This window comes from Phalangium opilio, unplaced genomic scaffold (assembly GCF_054372755.1).
Source record: "Phalangium opilio isolate 3A_F unplaced genomic scaffold, DU_Popi_V2 ptg000070l_1, whole genome shotgun sequence".
Classification (NCBI taxonomy): domain Eukaryota; kingdom Metazoa; phylum Arthropoda; class Arachnida; order Opiliones; family Phalangiidae; genus Phalangium; species Phalangium opilio.
Genome location: NW_028324182.1, coordinates 1,089,050 through 1,105,703, shown reverse-complemented (window position 1 = coordinate 1,105,703; position 16,654 = coordinate 1,089,050). Strand labels below are relative to the sequence as shown.

General features: G+C 36.4%; 1 protein-coding gene across 1 annotated transcript; it reads right to left on the bottom strand.

Moving 5' to 3' along the window:
• Window positions 1-2,938: 2,938 nt before the first annotated feature.
• Window positions 2,939-6,124, bottom strand: LOC149660981 (uncharacterized). Its single transcript, XM_089843841.1, has 9 exons — window positions 6,017-6,124; window positions 5,905-5,944; window positions 5,753-5,829; window positions 4,423-4,495; window positions 4,201-4,368; window positions 3,979-4,147; window positions 3,628-3,845; window positions 3,240-3,562; window positions 2,939-3,182 (listed from the first exon to the last, which is right to left on the bottom strand). Exons 1-9 carry the CDS (start codon window positions 6,067-6,069, stop codon window positions 2,972-2,974), a joined length of 1,332 nt encoding a protein of 443 aa, XP_089699967.1. The 5' UTR covers window positions 6,070-6,124; the 3' UTR covers window positions 2,939-2,971.
• Window positions 6,125-16,654: the final 10,530 nt, after the last annotated feature.

The window sequence follows — 16,654 nt, the reverse complement described above, 5'->3', positions numbered from 1 at the left end:
CTTTACGTTCATTTGCTTCCCAAATTATTTGAAGCCTCTTGCAAAAACTAGATGATTACTTCATTTACAACCCAAATAGAATGCAACCTTTTCTGAAATATTTCTCAACTAAAATCCGCCTTTTCCAAAATTTTGATGCTTACTTCTTTTACAACTCAAATAAAATGAGACCTTTTCCCAATTTTTTTCTCAATTAAAATAATTAAAATCCACCTTTTCAAATATTATTAGCATAAATCTCATAGTTTTTGTAGATTTACCTTTTCTTAGTAAGATCTAGAATAAGCTATAACACTATTTTCGTCGCGGGTCCATTTGGCAAGATCGAGCTCGGCTGCAGACGACGGAGTTTGGTTTTTCTGGAATTCTCGGGGCCCGGGGTTATGGTAAATACATGCAATTTTAAAATTTTCAAAAATATTTTTGACCAACTGCGGCGGGTTTAGAATTTTTTTACTATTTTTTCCGAACTCCACGTGGTCTAATTAGTCAGTAACTGCTGTTAGTTGAGTTAGTTGGATAAAGTGCAATCCTACCGAAAAAGCGTAGATATGTAATTTTTTCGATTAATTTAGAGGGACTAGATCGATTAACAGTAAAATCAGTTGATTGAAATAAATATTGATTAAGGATTGAGTGGATAAAAATAACTAGAAAAAAATTTCAATATCTGAAACTTCAGTCAATGGATAAACCTCAAACATATCGTTTGTTTTTTCGGCCTTGGTCCAAACCAAGACGGTTTTTTATAATTCTTCTAAGGTATTACAGTCCTCTGGTCCTCTAGCAACTGTTTTCATATACTCGAGTAAGTCGAGGCAAGCTTGAATAGCATTTAAGTCACCCTGCACTACGAGTTGTGGTAGAGTCTGAGGTCCGTACAACGGATCTATTCGCAGGAAGAAATAAAACTCATACATTAAACGTAACGGCCAGGGTCTATTTATAGTCAGTTCATTCAACGTTCTACGTAGAGTTTCAGGATCCATGTTTATCTCTCGGTGTTTGAAGATCGACTGGGTATTCTGATCCTTTCCTTAGTCGGTTTTATACTAAATTTCTTAATAGACACGCCCACATTCCTAAATCATTTAACAAATTACGTATATTTTTTATATTATTATTTGAAATAGTTGTTTATATATTACTTAAGCTATACAACATATTTATATAAAAGTTGGAAAACTACATGCGGGTAAAACATTAACCTTTTCAATCTAAACACGTTTCAAACCTAAACGTTTTCAATCTAATTGCGTTTGAAACAGAAACGTTTTCAATCTAAACGCGTTTGAAACATAATCGTTTTTAATCTAAACGCGTTTCAAACCTAAATGTTTTCAATCTAAACGCGTTTGAAACATAAACGTTTTCAATCTAAACGCGTTTCAAACCTAAATGTTTTCAATCTAAACGCGTTTGAAACATAAAGGTTTTCAATCTAAACGCGTTTCAAACATAAACGTTTTCAATCTAAACGCGTTTCAAACATAAACGTTTTCAATCTAAACGCGTTTCAAACATAATCGTTTTAAATTTAAACGCGTTTCAAACATAAACGTTTTCAATCTAAACGCGTTTCAAACATAAACGTTTTCAATCTAAACGCGTTTCAAACATAATCGTTTTCAATCTAAACGCGTTTCAAACATAGAAGTTTTCAATCTAAAAGCGTTTCAAACATAAACGTTTTCAATCTAAACGCGTTTCAAACATAAACGTTTTCAATCTAAACGCGTTTCAAACAGATACTTTTTCAATCTATGCGCGTTTGAAAAATAAAAATTTCAGAACTAAATGCGTATAGGCAGGGTTCGTGTTTAAAAAGGCGTTGCATTTTCCCGTTTAGGAAAGCGTTTAGATTCTAAACATCGTTTTTTCTGTGTACGATTGGATTCCACCTCAGATCATCTAACCGATGGACAGGCAAGTACGGAGCTAGGTTTGCTTAGAGCAGCGCCTGACACTAGCGCTGTGGCGGCGGATGTTGGAAGTTTTCCACTAAACCCTAGTAAAATTCGCACCATTTTGTTTTTTAAGGAGTAGAGGTCTCCAGTCACCGATATGGGGAGAAAATCTTACTAAATTATAAAAGTGAGTTAAAGTTCATTATTTATTTATTTTAGCCTCTCTCATTAAAGATTCATAAACGATCTATCAAGTTAGTTTTTGTAAATATCACTCTGATATTGTTTAACATTAAGCTTTGGTTAAAAAATATTCCGAAATATTACAGACCAATTTTTATTTACGGGACATTTGGCGATAAATTGCGGTCGGTAGACGCGTGAGGGCGCGTGCTACGCATTGCCATTTTTTAACGAGGGTTTAACATGGCTTTGCCTGCCCATGGGTTAGGTGGTCTGAGATTCCACTACAAACAGGCTCTCATAGTCTCATTACATACCTTAAAAAAAAAACATAACGTTTGGTCGGTTATATTTACTTTTCGACCCGATTTTTAGATTAATCTTATCATGGAAAATCAAAGTAGCTTCAATAAATTGAGATGGCTTCACGATTTTTGGCGGGATATTTTATTATCGAAGTCAAGTGGTGTGGCACTTTCTCCCAGAAGATTCTTTTAGCCCTTTGTCAATCCTGGCTCCTCGCCAAAGTCCGTCATCCTTTATTCCGGGAATTATTTTCGTTTCATTCTTTCGTAAGAATGAATATTTTGTAAATTGAGAGTTAATTAAACAACAAGCTTTATCGTTGCAACCCTTGTCAGTATTAGGGTTTCCAATCCAGGGGGAAGATAAGAAGTCGTGGATCTTATAAACGCTACAGGGGATTGGAAAGCTGAGTACATTGGCCATACAAAAAGCAAGACACGGAAAAGAGGGAGAATGTGAAGATATAAAGAATGCTAGTAAACTTCACACTCAAGTGCAACTTTTTAATCTCAGTGACAATAGAAGTACAGTACATAATAAATGTCCCCTGCTTTTTGAATTTAAGGAAAATTTTATTAAGCAAAGCGGTTGAAGATAATTTCGGTGATGACGGCTGCTACTGTTCCTGACAACAGCATGTAAAGCAAGAAGAAAGGAACGAAGACACTACTTAGGTCCAAATTAGTTGCGCTTTTCAACGGTCTCTTCCACGTGACTTTTTCAATTAAGTGATGCTTTTGAAATTCGAGATATTTGAAAACTTGCGTTTCGAACAAAGGTTCCAGGCTATAATAAAACAGGCGTGAGGCCCTTGAATCATTCTACGATAAAAATAGTAAGGACCTCAGTTGGAGGTTTTCGTGCACTTGCGGTGAGCTTCTCATCCAGGTGGTGTTGAAAATCAGGTGTAGGTACTCGAAGCCAACGTCTTGCTGCGAAAAGTAAAGACTTCCATTGTCCTCCAAGAGCTCGACTTTGCCCTCGGAATCGGACGTCAACAATTCTGCCATCATCCAAGTCAGATACATGTCTGTTATGATTAAAGCTTTTTCCCCGGATAGAATTGGACGGTATCCGTCAAACGACATATAATCGATAAGACTGGTGAAAATTTTCTCCTGATCTTGCGCTCCTAGCCATTCCTTAACTACCATGTCCTGGGCTGCCTACAAGTACGCAAAAAATGACGTCAGAAGAAGAGAACTTAATTAATACGGTAACGCCTATTTACCAAATATTTCAAATTCTCGAGAGTTCCGGCTTCTTCAATCATTGTTGGTGGAATTCCCGATTTGATCAAGTCCGAGAGGGTGTCAATGCAGTTGTAGCTTTCCGTCGAGAACTCTGTCCGCAAGTAACAACTCAAGAAAAACAGAATGAAAGTCACTCCTATCAGCCATGACGAAGCCAGCAGACGACTAGTAATGTGGGGTAAAATGGAGGGAATCGCTACAAAATATTAATACGTCTTATTAAAGTGCTAGCCGTCCTTCGTTATATGGAAACGCAATCTCTGCTAATGGGATTCCCAATATGAAACTGACGGATAAGTATTTTGTAAGCGAGTGCTTTAATGCCTTACGTTCTGCGCACAAGAGCGACGCGTTGTTCCAGAGATTTTCCAGTGTTTCCTTGGTCATTTTCTTGGCAACTTTCTTGTTGGACACCGACTTGTACTTGTTGGTTACGATGGAGTGAACGACAAGCAAAAGTGACAGAAGCACCAAGGTTAATCCCGTCAAAATAACCACCTACTTGAAACAAGAATATAATACAATGTATTGGGCAGTTAAGCAAAGTTTACTTGAGTTTCCATATTTAAGAAGGACAAGGAAGTTGACGTGACTTTCTTCGGGGCGGTAGACACGATTATAGTCTTGGTCATGCGGAAAACCGGAGATGGAGTGAAATGCTCCTGTCGGCCATGGTCGAAAAATGAGCGTGGCATGGGTATCATGATAATATTTCCTTTCTAAAACCATAGTTATGATAAATTTGTACTTCCATACATCTCTCTTTCACCTACGTTGAAAACATCCGGTGCTGTTAACAGTTTATCAGCATCAAAAAAGCTAATTTTATGCCCTTCGTAATATACTCTACAACAAAAGTCCAGAAAATTCAATTTTAGCTCAGACCACCTAACCCATAGGGAGCTTACATATGCTTAGAGCAAAGAGGATACAAAGAGGCGGAGTAGAAGGCTTGGCTGGAGTTTTCTCGCTTTGAAAGTTTACCTCGAAGATTCCGGTGTGCGCGCGTATCTTTCTCTGCCCTCTTATTGATTGAAATACGGTTAACCGGATATTTGAAGGGAAATATAACAAATAAATAAAAAAGAAAAGCGAGAACACCCAAAATGCCTTTCCAAAGCCGCTAGCTTCAACTCCCCCTCTTTCTACCATCTTTGGTGGCGGCAAATGTTGGAAGCTTTTCTCCAAACCCTAGTAAAATTCGCGCCTTTTAAGTTTTCGTGTTTTAAGGAGTAGAGGTCTCCAGTCACCGATATGGGGTGAAAATCTGACTAAATTTTAAAAGTGAGTTGAATTTTATTATTTATTTATTTTAGCCTCTCTCTCATTAAAGATTCATAAACGATCTATCAAGTTAGTCTTTTGTAAACGTCACTCTGGTATTGTTCAGAAATTCTTTTTAACCAGGGATAGATTTTGTTTTAGAAGTAGGAATTGAGAACGGTTAGTATTTGCTTCAGTCCGTCTCATAGCCTAGTATAGAGCCCCTTTCTCCAACACGCAACGAAAGTTTTCTGATAGGCTCAGTTAAACTACATTTTGATGACGTTACTGACGAGACGGCGAAAAATGACGTAATTCACGCTAGCGTAACTACGTAATTTTAGGGACAGAATTAAAGGTCACGTGAATGGGTGGCTTTCTATGGCGGCATACGCGAAATAGAGAAGCGGTTTATGTAATTACCGATTATCAGTTTATTTATTTATTTATTGAAATGAATAATAGCCCACGGTATGGAAACACATGGTGCTTATTCTTAACAATTTTACCCAAATAACGACCAAATTCCAATAATTTCAAGAAGAATAAACCGGTCATAACGGGTTTTACTCCATTAGACTTCAAACGTTCAAATATTATGCTTTATTTACTCATCCACAGATGGCGTTAGCAAAACCGGAAATAACTACTTAAATTTTCCCCCCAATTTTTTTTTCTCTCAAAATTTTATCCCCTCCGTCTAACTTTCCATCCCCTTGTTGTTACAACTTGTGAATGTACGGCTGTTAAGTCCTGGATTGTTCACTATTTCGTTCATGATTGTACGTTAGCGCAATTCTTTCTCGTTTCTAGCGATTGCTCGAATTGAATTCTTATTACTTTATGTTGAGGGATCGCCTTAAATAATCGCCAATAATTTTGTAACATGGCACGGTGTTCTCCATCTCCCACGTTTCCTGACAAAAAAGCTAAAAGTTTATTTGCAATCTAGGAAAATAATTCTGTCTGAAACCCAATGTTGATAAACTCACCTCGAGTGTCGTTACGTTTATTGGGGTCTCTTGTGCGTATCTAAAATTTAAAAAAAAATCATTTTGAAATCGAAATTTTCGTTTGAGATATGAAAATTCTAATTCTAGATACTTGTATTTAAAATATCGATCATTTCCCATAAATTCAAATTCTGTCGGCGACATTTCGTCCTTTCACGTAAATTCTAGCATGTATCAAAGCTTCAGAAGAGAAAAGTAACAAGTGCCGTCTGTAAGCGATTAAAATTTAATAGAATTATATGACAAGTTGGGATACCAAAATAAACCTCTCCGAGTCGAGACGCAATTAAGAGGTTTTCTTTAAATAATTAAATAAATATATATAATTAATAATTATTTTAATCATCATTAATTTACCTTAATTCTGGTTAAATAGTTTTAAGAAACTTTATTCCTAAAATCATTTTAAACATAGCAAATGTTGACCTTTGAACTCAAGCGTATGCCTCTTTAACAATTATTGGAGATTTGGGGTATATGAAGCGATTGATTCACCATCAATGAAAAGAAAACTCGCAATTGCGTGAACCATTGGTTAAAGCCCTGCATTGGGAGGCTAGACGTTTCTCGTAACCGTAGCCGATCACCACGAAAGTCTTAACCTTAAAGATGATGATGGAGATAGAAGCCAGAATGTATAGACTGGTGTGGGATGGACGAAAGACCAGATGATGGTGGTGTTTAGAAACACCACCATCATCCTCCTTTCCCAACCCTGTTAGAAGTCTCGAGCTCCTCTCTTGGAAGTCTTTCTTCACGTGAGCGGGGTGTGACTTCTTCTCATGAACGCTGGATCTCTAAAGGGACCGGGAACGGTTTTGGTTTATAACAAGATGGCCCCGGCCAGATTCGGGAAGCCCTCACAGGAGCAGTTCCCGTATGAACGGATTTCATAATAGCGGTAATCATAAAAGCAGTTCCCGAAATGGCAGTTTACCCGTCATAGCAATTACTGATACAGCGGTTCTCTAAAGAGCGGAAAAACAGATTTGCGAAAAACGATAGTTGTTTATTATGGTGTAAGCTAGCCCAGCTGGGTTATATGAACTCAAAAAGAACTAGGTCAGATATGGATAATTTGGTTAGGTTAAAGTTGATTATTTCATCTAAATAGTATTAGGTCAGGTCAGGTTAGGTTTTGTTTCGTGTGGTTAGACTTAGGTTAGTAATATTTTAGAAATAGTGTAACAATGTTACGCATTTCTTAAATTTTGTTGCTTATCTTCATTGACTTCCCAAATAATAATATTGTTTTTACAAAAAAATTACTGTTTATAATTATCTACTTCCGAAATAAAATAACCCTTCTCGAATTATAATATACCTTTTCCAAAAAGTTACTGTTCACAATTATCTACTTCCGAAATGAAATAACCTTTCTCGAAATATAATATCCCTTTTCCAAAAAATTACTGTTTACAATTATCTACTTCCGAAATAAAATAACCTTTCTCGAATTATAATATGCCTTTTCCAAAAAATTACTGTTTAGAATTGTGTACTTCCGAAATAAAATAACCTTTCTCGAATTATAATATACATTTTCCAAAAAGTTACTGTTTACAATTATCTACTTCTGACATAAAATAACCTTTCTCGAATTATTTTTCTATCTTGGTATGAGAATTGTAAACTGATACAGCCTGAAGAATAGTACAAATAGAACCTACAGAAATAGGTAGTTTTTGAAACCAATGAACACAACTGTATTGTTAAGAAATGCGCAAAATTCAATACAAAAACCTTGCTATTTCCCAAAATAGAAGCAGCTATTTCTAAAACAGCAGTTTTGAAAAACACCGCTGTTTTTCTGGAATCGCGGTTGCTAATTCGAGAACTTCTCATACGAGGTACACCCGCCAGATTCGAGCCCCATCGTTTGTAAGGCTCCATCTATCGAGAACAATCTATCTTTGGAATAGGTATTAGTTAACCTTAATAACCATCCATTTTCAATCACCAATAAATCCCTATCACTTTTAAAATGCATCAATAAAAGTCCCGAATGAAATAAAAATCGATTAGAGAATAGCCCCTCGACTCGCTGCTTTTAACAGTGCTAAAATGATTACCCTGAACCACTAAATAACACTTTTTCCCAATCCCTTTAAAATCGGCAATGACTTTGTAGTGAGTTGGATCATCTGAATGAGCCTTAAGTATACCTTAATTCCAATTCCGATTAACATCTACGAGTTTCTAGTGAGTAGCTCCTCGATAATTAACTGTAATCCAGACATAACCTAGAATCCTCGTCCAATTTACATCACAAATGAATCCCTATCCCTTTCAAAGCATCGATTAAAACCACCAATAAATCCCTAACCCCTTTAAAATATCAATGGAAATCACCAATGAACGAAAATTTTAATTAGTCCATAGCCCCTCGACTCCTATAACAGTGTTTAAATTATTACCCGTAACATCTAAGTGAACCTTAATAGAAAAACAAAGTTTTACTGATTATCCTCTCGATGAGTTACCTTCAACAGTTTAAAATTATTACACACGTAACGCTAAATTAATACACACATAGGAAGTTTCATGCTTACTTAATTTTTTAGCATTGGCTTATGTCTAGGAGCCTTTGAAAGAGAAAGAATTCGGTAAAACACCGAACTTGAGTTCTTTCTTTATGTAAATTCAGAAGTTTTTATTTTATAGAAAGTTGTTCGGGTTCTTAGAATATTTATGGCTTGAAAGGTAGGACTGTTCACGAGCCGAGCTGAGCGAGCTTTTTAAAAGCTCGGCTCGGCTCGAGTCAAAAAACGGCGGCTCGGCACGACTCGAGCCGAGCTGGGTCTTGGCTCGGCTCGGCTCGAAAATGATCGAGCCCAGCCGAGCTGGCTCGATTAACATATACATGTTTAAAAAAAAAACTGCTACTACCAACGTCAAACTTGAGAATGACTATAAATGCCATCCCATGTTTAGGAATGTAGTGGTTCAGTAAAACCCGCTCTTTAAAATGTGCTCAAGGTTAGAGACGAGAGATTTTTCCCACGCTTTATTTCATGTAAAAATACAACGAAACGCTATTGGTGGAGAGAATAAAGACTAAAAGGAAAGCACTATATCGCGAGTCGGCTCGGCTCGATGCCTATCGGCTCGGCTCGACCATAAAAAAGCTCGCTCGTTAATTAACCGAGCTGCAAAAGCGGCGGCTCGGCTCGGCTCGCTCGTCATGAGCCCGAGCTGGCTCGAGCTCGTGAACAGTCCTATTGAAAGGTGAGAAATTTTAGAGGGAGTATGAAATTTTCCAGTTTATATTACAAATTTGTGTGTTCACAAAAGACAAACAGATACTAGTGTTTGTTCATTAATATACTCATAGAACATCCGCATTGTACTGTGATAGATGAATCAGAATCTTTTCTCTTTTAAAGTCACTAATGAATGAAAAATATCACCTTAAAACAATTTATCCCCTTTTCACTCTAAGTGTGTTAATTTATATGTGGAGAGTACATTCCCAATGCATTGTTATAGACAAATCATAATCCTCTCCCTTTTAAAATGACCTATCCCTCTTTTCTTTCTCCCTTTAAAATGACGAACGATACTTCTTCTTCTTCTTCTCCTTCTACATCTACATCTTTAGAACAAGTCAAACTAATACCCCCATCGTTAGATGTACATCAAACGATGTGACTAAAAAAATTAAAAAAAGGAACGGTCACGGTCGTTAAATTGTTTTTTTTCCCACTAGGTTTATGAAGAATCATAAAAGACCGAATGGCCTTGACTGTTCCCAAATTCACATTCCCCATCCCTTACCCTGATATTGTACTAGAGAGGGCTCGGTTTTACAGTGGAAAGGGGCGTTTTCTGGTCCCTTTAGATATCCAGCGTTCATTTTCAACCAATAGCTGTTTCTCTCCCAATAGGACATTTTTGGGGTACGAGTCGCACCTAAACCGGAGATCTGAAAAAGTTATAGCGAGGTGGCGAATGTGTCGCCCTTCTTCAGTATTGCTAGACAAGAGAGGGGAGTCCCAAACCCCGTTTTATATATATATATATAATCTGATATATATAGTGCCAATTTTAGGAAAATATACAGACCTTGGAGTAGAATCATACATCGGAGTTCTGATGTTAACGCCGTGCACTTTATCTGCTGTTGTTGACCACTTGCCGCCGCTTATGAAACTGTTGCTAGGGCCGAACTTCAAATACTTAAGGAGTTCAGTTCCTTAGCTGCATTTATTTGGCTTTGTTTGTTTTACTGTTTTATGGAAAATAAGAATAGCTACACGAGAAAAAACTTAACATGAAGTAACTAACCACACAAAGTGAAAACAAGATGGGCTAGCCCATAATATAGCCACATCGTTGACAACGTGAATCACGCGTTGCCAACGCCCTACTTATTTCGCTTACTGTCTACTTGTTTTTGTTAGTACTTACTACTGTTACTATTTAAAATCCATTCAATGTAACAAAAATGATGCCATTAGACTTATGGACATAATCTTCAATGCACGCATTTGTTGATTCGTGGTAGAACTAGAGATTAGAAGGCCGAATGCATATCGGAATAGCTATGAGAAATGTAGCAGGGTCACGTGGGAATACTCTGAGTGAAAAGCCGGACGCAAATTTGGCCTGCGCACTAATACCGCGCAACAAGCTTATTTTAAAAGGGTACTAATTGTTACTCAGTACAACTACTGAAACCTGAGATACCTTCAAAAACGCTTTAACTATAATTAAGCTAAATTAGAGACGATTAAATTATATCAATTGTATTTATTTAATTATTTAAGAAAAACTTCTTAATTGCGTTACGACTCGGAGAGGTTTATTTTGGCTTCGCAACGTGTTTTACATCAAAAAGGTCTATCGTTTCTGTATGTCGCACGCACCTACCTGGGACTAAACGTCACGTGATCCGTTATAAAGTAAATACGCAAGGGTAAATTAAAAATGACGGTTAGAGTTGTACTATTTAAAAATAAGGAACGAAAACATTCATCATCTTCAACACACTAGGCCAAACTAATAACCCGTCGTTAACGATGCGGCTAAAAACCAGATTTATTCAGTTATATAAAGAAAACGACATTAAGGTTGGTATGTTTTCCAACAATATTTGCTTAAGCCACTATTTACGACAAGTGCTTCGTGGCAGATAATATATGTCAGGCTTTATTCTTTGGCAGTGTTCTTACGTTCTTAAAAGAAGGGGGATTTCAGGGATTTCAATCTGTAAGTCTAATATGATCTGCTTTTTAAGCCTTTGATACAATTATATCCTAAAACTTTGAGAAGAAAATTCAATGTCAGACACAAAAGCGGGTTATTAGATTTGTTCGTCATTTTCAAGACGACCGCCGATTGGGGAAAATTGATCTTAGTGATTAACTACCATTTAAAAGTCACATCGCTGCAGTGTAGGTGTAGTGCTTTGCGCTGACGTTGGCGAATCAGTCAATTCGAAATTTTACATATGTGCAGGGAAATATTTCCATAGGTTTTCCCTGGTTAAGATAAAGACTGTGGTGTTCCTAACCTAATTCCGAGGGGTCAACTTCCAGCAATAATTGTTTTATTTAATGCGTTTTAGCATTTGGTACAGTTTTAATACATATTTGTACTTAAATCAATTAATTAAATAACTGAAAACTTCACTCGAATATATTTGCCAGTTTTTACCTCTCCGAGTGACGTAAGTCACGGAGAGGTTCTGTAACGATCGTGTGTGTCCGTCTGTGTGTTTGTGTGTGTGTCTGTTGTTACACCCACGTGACCGCGTTCGCAGTTTCCAAATCGGAGCAAACGTGTTCGCCATTTCCGAACTGCTTTCACAGTCACGGAAATGACTCCTCTACTTGAGTTCTCACACCACCATCTTCTGGTCTTTGTCCATCCCACACGGACACCAGTCTGTACATACTGGCTTCTAATCACCACCATCTTCTGGTCTTTGTCCATCCCACTAGGACACCAGTCTGTACATTCTGGCTTCTAACACCACCATCTACTGGTCTTCCGTCTATTCCACATAGACACCAATCTGCCTCATTGGCTTCTACTCCATTATCATCGTTTGGTTTTAGGATATACGCGGCGATCAGCTAGGGTTACGAGAAACGTCTAGCCTCCCTAAGGTGGGATCGCCACCAAAGGTTTTCGCAATTGCGCTTTTTCCTTACTATTATAATGGAAACGAATCGTATATATACCCCAAAATTTGACGAAAGCGGGCAAGAGGGGTAACCTTCACTTTAAACGTCAATATTAGCAAAGTTTGAGATGATAATAGGTATAACTTTATTTTAAACGATTTAACTATTATTAATGTTAATTATTGAAGATTAAAATAATTAAAACTAATTATATTTATTTAAATATTAAAGATAATCTTGTTTCTCAACTCAAAATTAATACGGAAAGAGTTAAAAAGCAGTCTATGTTTTTGTCTGTGTGTGTCCGTCCATTGTTACACTAGTGCGTCGCGTTAGCAGTTAGCCTTGTGTTGATGTGTTAAGAAATCATACAGAACCTTAATATTCCCTTTTTCCATAATATAAAGTGAATATGTGGAAGTATTTTTCGTAATTATGATGCATTTAGTACTTTTGTAGCTTTAAAGCTCTGTTTCATTTTAATATTCCAAAGATTTTTTTTAATATTGTTATTTGAAATGGCTGTTTATATATTACTTAAGCTATACTACATCTGTATATAGAATAATCCTTGGTTTAGTGATTTCATGAAGAAAACTAAGACGTAGACTCCGGCGGGTATATGAAGTATCATCCGCAATAGGCTTAGTGAAACAAAGAGTAAATAATTGAGGCCTGAGGTGAAGTAAACTATGGGCTTTGATTTTCGTGTCTGAAATGAAGAGACATCAACGGTTCAGAGTGAGCCGAAAGTTAAATATACTATTAAATAATCAGGTTAAGATTTTATAATAGAAGAAAAGATCATGGTGGCAATTAGATTAGTAAAAGGGCCAATGGTAAACGGGTAATAGTTACAGACTTATTATTCTCTTTATGGTGCGCATTGACTATTAGTGCGTCTAGCTACAATCTAGCTCTGGTGTTATTTAACGTTAACATTCATGTTGGCAAACTAAGAATATTGTTGAGGTGAGACGAGACGATAGTGTTTACACTGCAAACCAGTTGTGAATGTAGCTATCAGAATTTTGGATAAACAGCTGAAACGTAGACTTCATTTCCTGTTTTTTTTCCCCATTGACTGATTTCCATGTGTCCAAGATTTATCCTTATTGGATGTAAAATGTCGTCTGCTTTACTGTACATTCGCTATGCTTGGAATACTGCTTCAATATTTCGTAAATTTTTACTTCAAAAAGTGAAATAATTCCATATCTAGGTAAATAAGTTTGTAGTAGTAGACCTCTTGACTCGGAGAGGTAATATTTTGGTTTTCCCAACTTGTAATTAATGCGAGACTGAATTCTTTTGTTAATTTAGTTCATAATTGGGTGCGAGTTGGCTTTTATCTTGGGTGTACCTCGTATGAGCAGTTCACGGTAGAGCAGTTCTCGAAATAGCAACCGCGATTCCAAAAAACAGCGGTGTTTTTCTAAACTGCTGTTTTAGAAATAGCGGCTGCTATTTTGGGGAATAGCGGTGTTTGCGTTAAAATTTGCGCATTTCTTGAAAATACAGTTGTATTCGTTGGTTTAAAAACTCCCCTTTTCTGTGATCATTTAAACAGTAATGTGACCTACTAACGGATCGTGTTTATGAATATTTATTAAAGTACACTTAAATATTGTACTATTCTTCAGGCTGTATCTGTTTACAATTCTCATACCAAGATAGAAAATAATTCTAGAAAGGTTATTTTATTTCGGAAGTAGATTATTGTAAACAGAATTTTTTTGGAAAAGGCATATTATAATTCGAGAAAGGCTATTTTATTTCGGAAGTAGATAATTGTAAACAGTAATTTTTTGGAAAAGGCATATTATAATTCGAGAAAGGTTATTTTATTTCGGAAGTAGATAATTGTAAACAGTAATTTTTGGAAAAGGCATATTATAATTCGAGAAAGGTTATTTTATTTCGGAAGGCGAGAATTGTAAACAGTATTTTTTTGGAAAAGGCGTAAGATTGTAACACTTTTTCCAAAATATTACCATAATGAGATTATCTCCTTATGATATTACTAACATAAGTCTAACAAAGCGAAACAAAACCTAACCTGACCTATTACTATTTAGTTGAAAGAATCAACTTTCTTTTTGAGTTCACATAACCCAGCTGGGCCAGCTTACACCATATTAAACAACTATCGTTTTTCGCATATGTTTTTCCTCTCTTTAGAGAACTGCTGTAACGGTACGCCGTGTTTACGAGAACCGCTGTATCGGTAATTGATGTAACGGGTAAACTGCCATTTCGGGAACCGCTATTTAGGGAACTGCTGTTATTAGGACCGCTATTATAAAATTCGCTCATACGGGAACTGCTCATGTGAAGGCTTACCTTTATCTTATTGATAGCTTAACTACATTTTTACCACTTACAAGTTATAGTGAATTTTTAATCGCGTAAGGGATGACGTTTCAAAGCGGAGAAACCTTTAGATTTTTTGAGTGATTCGATTAAGCAAAGAGGTTGAAGATGATTTCGGTGATGACGGCGGCCACTGTTACTGACAAGTCCATGAAATTCGTACTGTAGAGGTCAAAAATACGTTACTAATACTTTACAGCAATTGAGTATGTTGGCAGTGGAGAGTGGACCCAACTAATTATCAATGGGAAGATAGTATCAGTTTCATTTTGTTCATGTCAAACGCGCTCGCCAAGCCCATTAACGAAGCTCTGACTGACATTAATAGGGTCTTATACATGATAGTATAGACGAATTCGGAAATAGGAACAATAAAGAGGAAATTACAGGGGTAGTGGCCATTCGCGTTCAGCTCAGTCACGTGTTCCGTTGTTAAGAGAAGGCGCTCTCGTAGCCCAAATTCTGATTGGCTAACATTTCCCGCTGGGTGAAAAAAACATGGCTCCGTCCACCGAGAGTTTTTGCGCGCAACTTTGTCAAGCGATTAGCGTTTTTAGTCATTATTAGAAAGAAAATCGGGTTATATCATTAAGTTATTGTTCCAGAAGTGTGGATTCAGCAAAGTCGGGTGTGTGATATATTTTAATTATATAAATATTATGGAAATAGATGAAAATTGTTTGATTTCTAATGTAGAATTACTAAGCCTTGGTCAAACATGGGCCCTTCAAGAAAGATATGTAGTGTTTGGATTGTAAGCAGAGAGGATCCTCGAAAAATGTAATTGAGTTTAAAAGCAACTTTAATATTCCGAACCTAATTAATTATACTGGTTGTTCAGGTTTCATATCATCACTGCTTCGGTTGTCAGTAGGCGCAATCCTAGGTCTCTATGTGAGGTAGGTTTTTGGGTACTGCCAACAGAAGAAAGCAATACTGATATTTAGGATTTTAAAACGCGATATTCTGTATAGATAGTTTTCACACATGGAGGATTCATACCATTTACACAAGGAAGACGGACTATCTGGAGGACAAAAGCAGACGGGGTTTTTTCCGCCAGATAGCCCGGTCTCCTGGTGTAAATGGTATGAATTCTCCATGTGTAAAAACTATCTATACTGAAAAAAATACTTGTTCGTCGTTACATAGAGACCTAGTTTGGCTTGTGCTGATAACCAATGCTGGAACAGAGTATATATCGAATAATCATAATAAGTTGCTTTCGAACGGTTTAAAAATTTATTTACTAGCCTCCTTCCTCGCCATTCAAATCAATAAAACCACAAGAAAAAAATGAATCTAATCTATCAAACAACAAAATAAATCCTCCTCTCGCAACGACTAAATAACTCATACTCTTACACAGAAAACTTCTTCTGTTATCAACAAATGTTTAGCCATTAAAACCAAAAAATAAAAATATTAAGAATGGTGAAAATGGAGCTTAAAGTGAATGTTAGGCATTGACTTAAGGCGAACCTCAACTTAAACTCCATAAATTAAAATTTAAAAATTATATACAACCCAAGGTTTACTCGTTCAGCACACGCAAAGTGAATTCGTTTACATTAGGGTTCGGTGCTAATAAGTCGTGGGAATCTCAGAGCAGGATTCTACCTATGTCAATATCAGGTTAATGTCAATATACATTATGCATGACGTCACTAGTGACGACTTCTACACCTGCCCCCATTAATTGACGCAGAAAGACCCAGAACACGGCTGTTAAAGATTCCAAGCAGATGAAATCTATGAATTCCTCCCCATATATTTGAGGAGAATTCTTAACAAACACTTAGATTTTGAATTTGTGTCAAACCCTATACGATTGTTTTAGGTATTTCAACAGACAAGTGGGGTCTATTAAACACACTTTTTCTAATTTCATGGATATTATAATTTCATAATTAAAATATTGATTATTGTAATGAAATTTTGGTATTAGCCTATTTCTAGCTAATACCAAAAATAGGTTTTGAGCTAATTTCAGGTTTACAAGTGGGGACCTATACCGTCTTCCTACCTTATATCTAGGGACATTTGTGTATAAATTATTAGATTTAGAATAATTGTCAAAGGCTTTATGTTTCCATCAAGTATATAAAAGTACTTTTTAACACTCGAAAAATTTACAAGTGGGGACCTTCGCTGTCATTTCAACAGACAAGTGGGGTCTTTTATACACACATTTTCTAATTACATGCATATTATTCTTTTGTAAT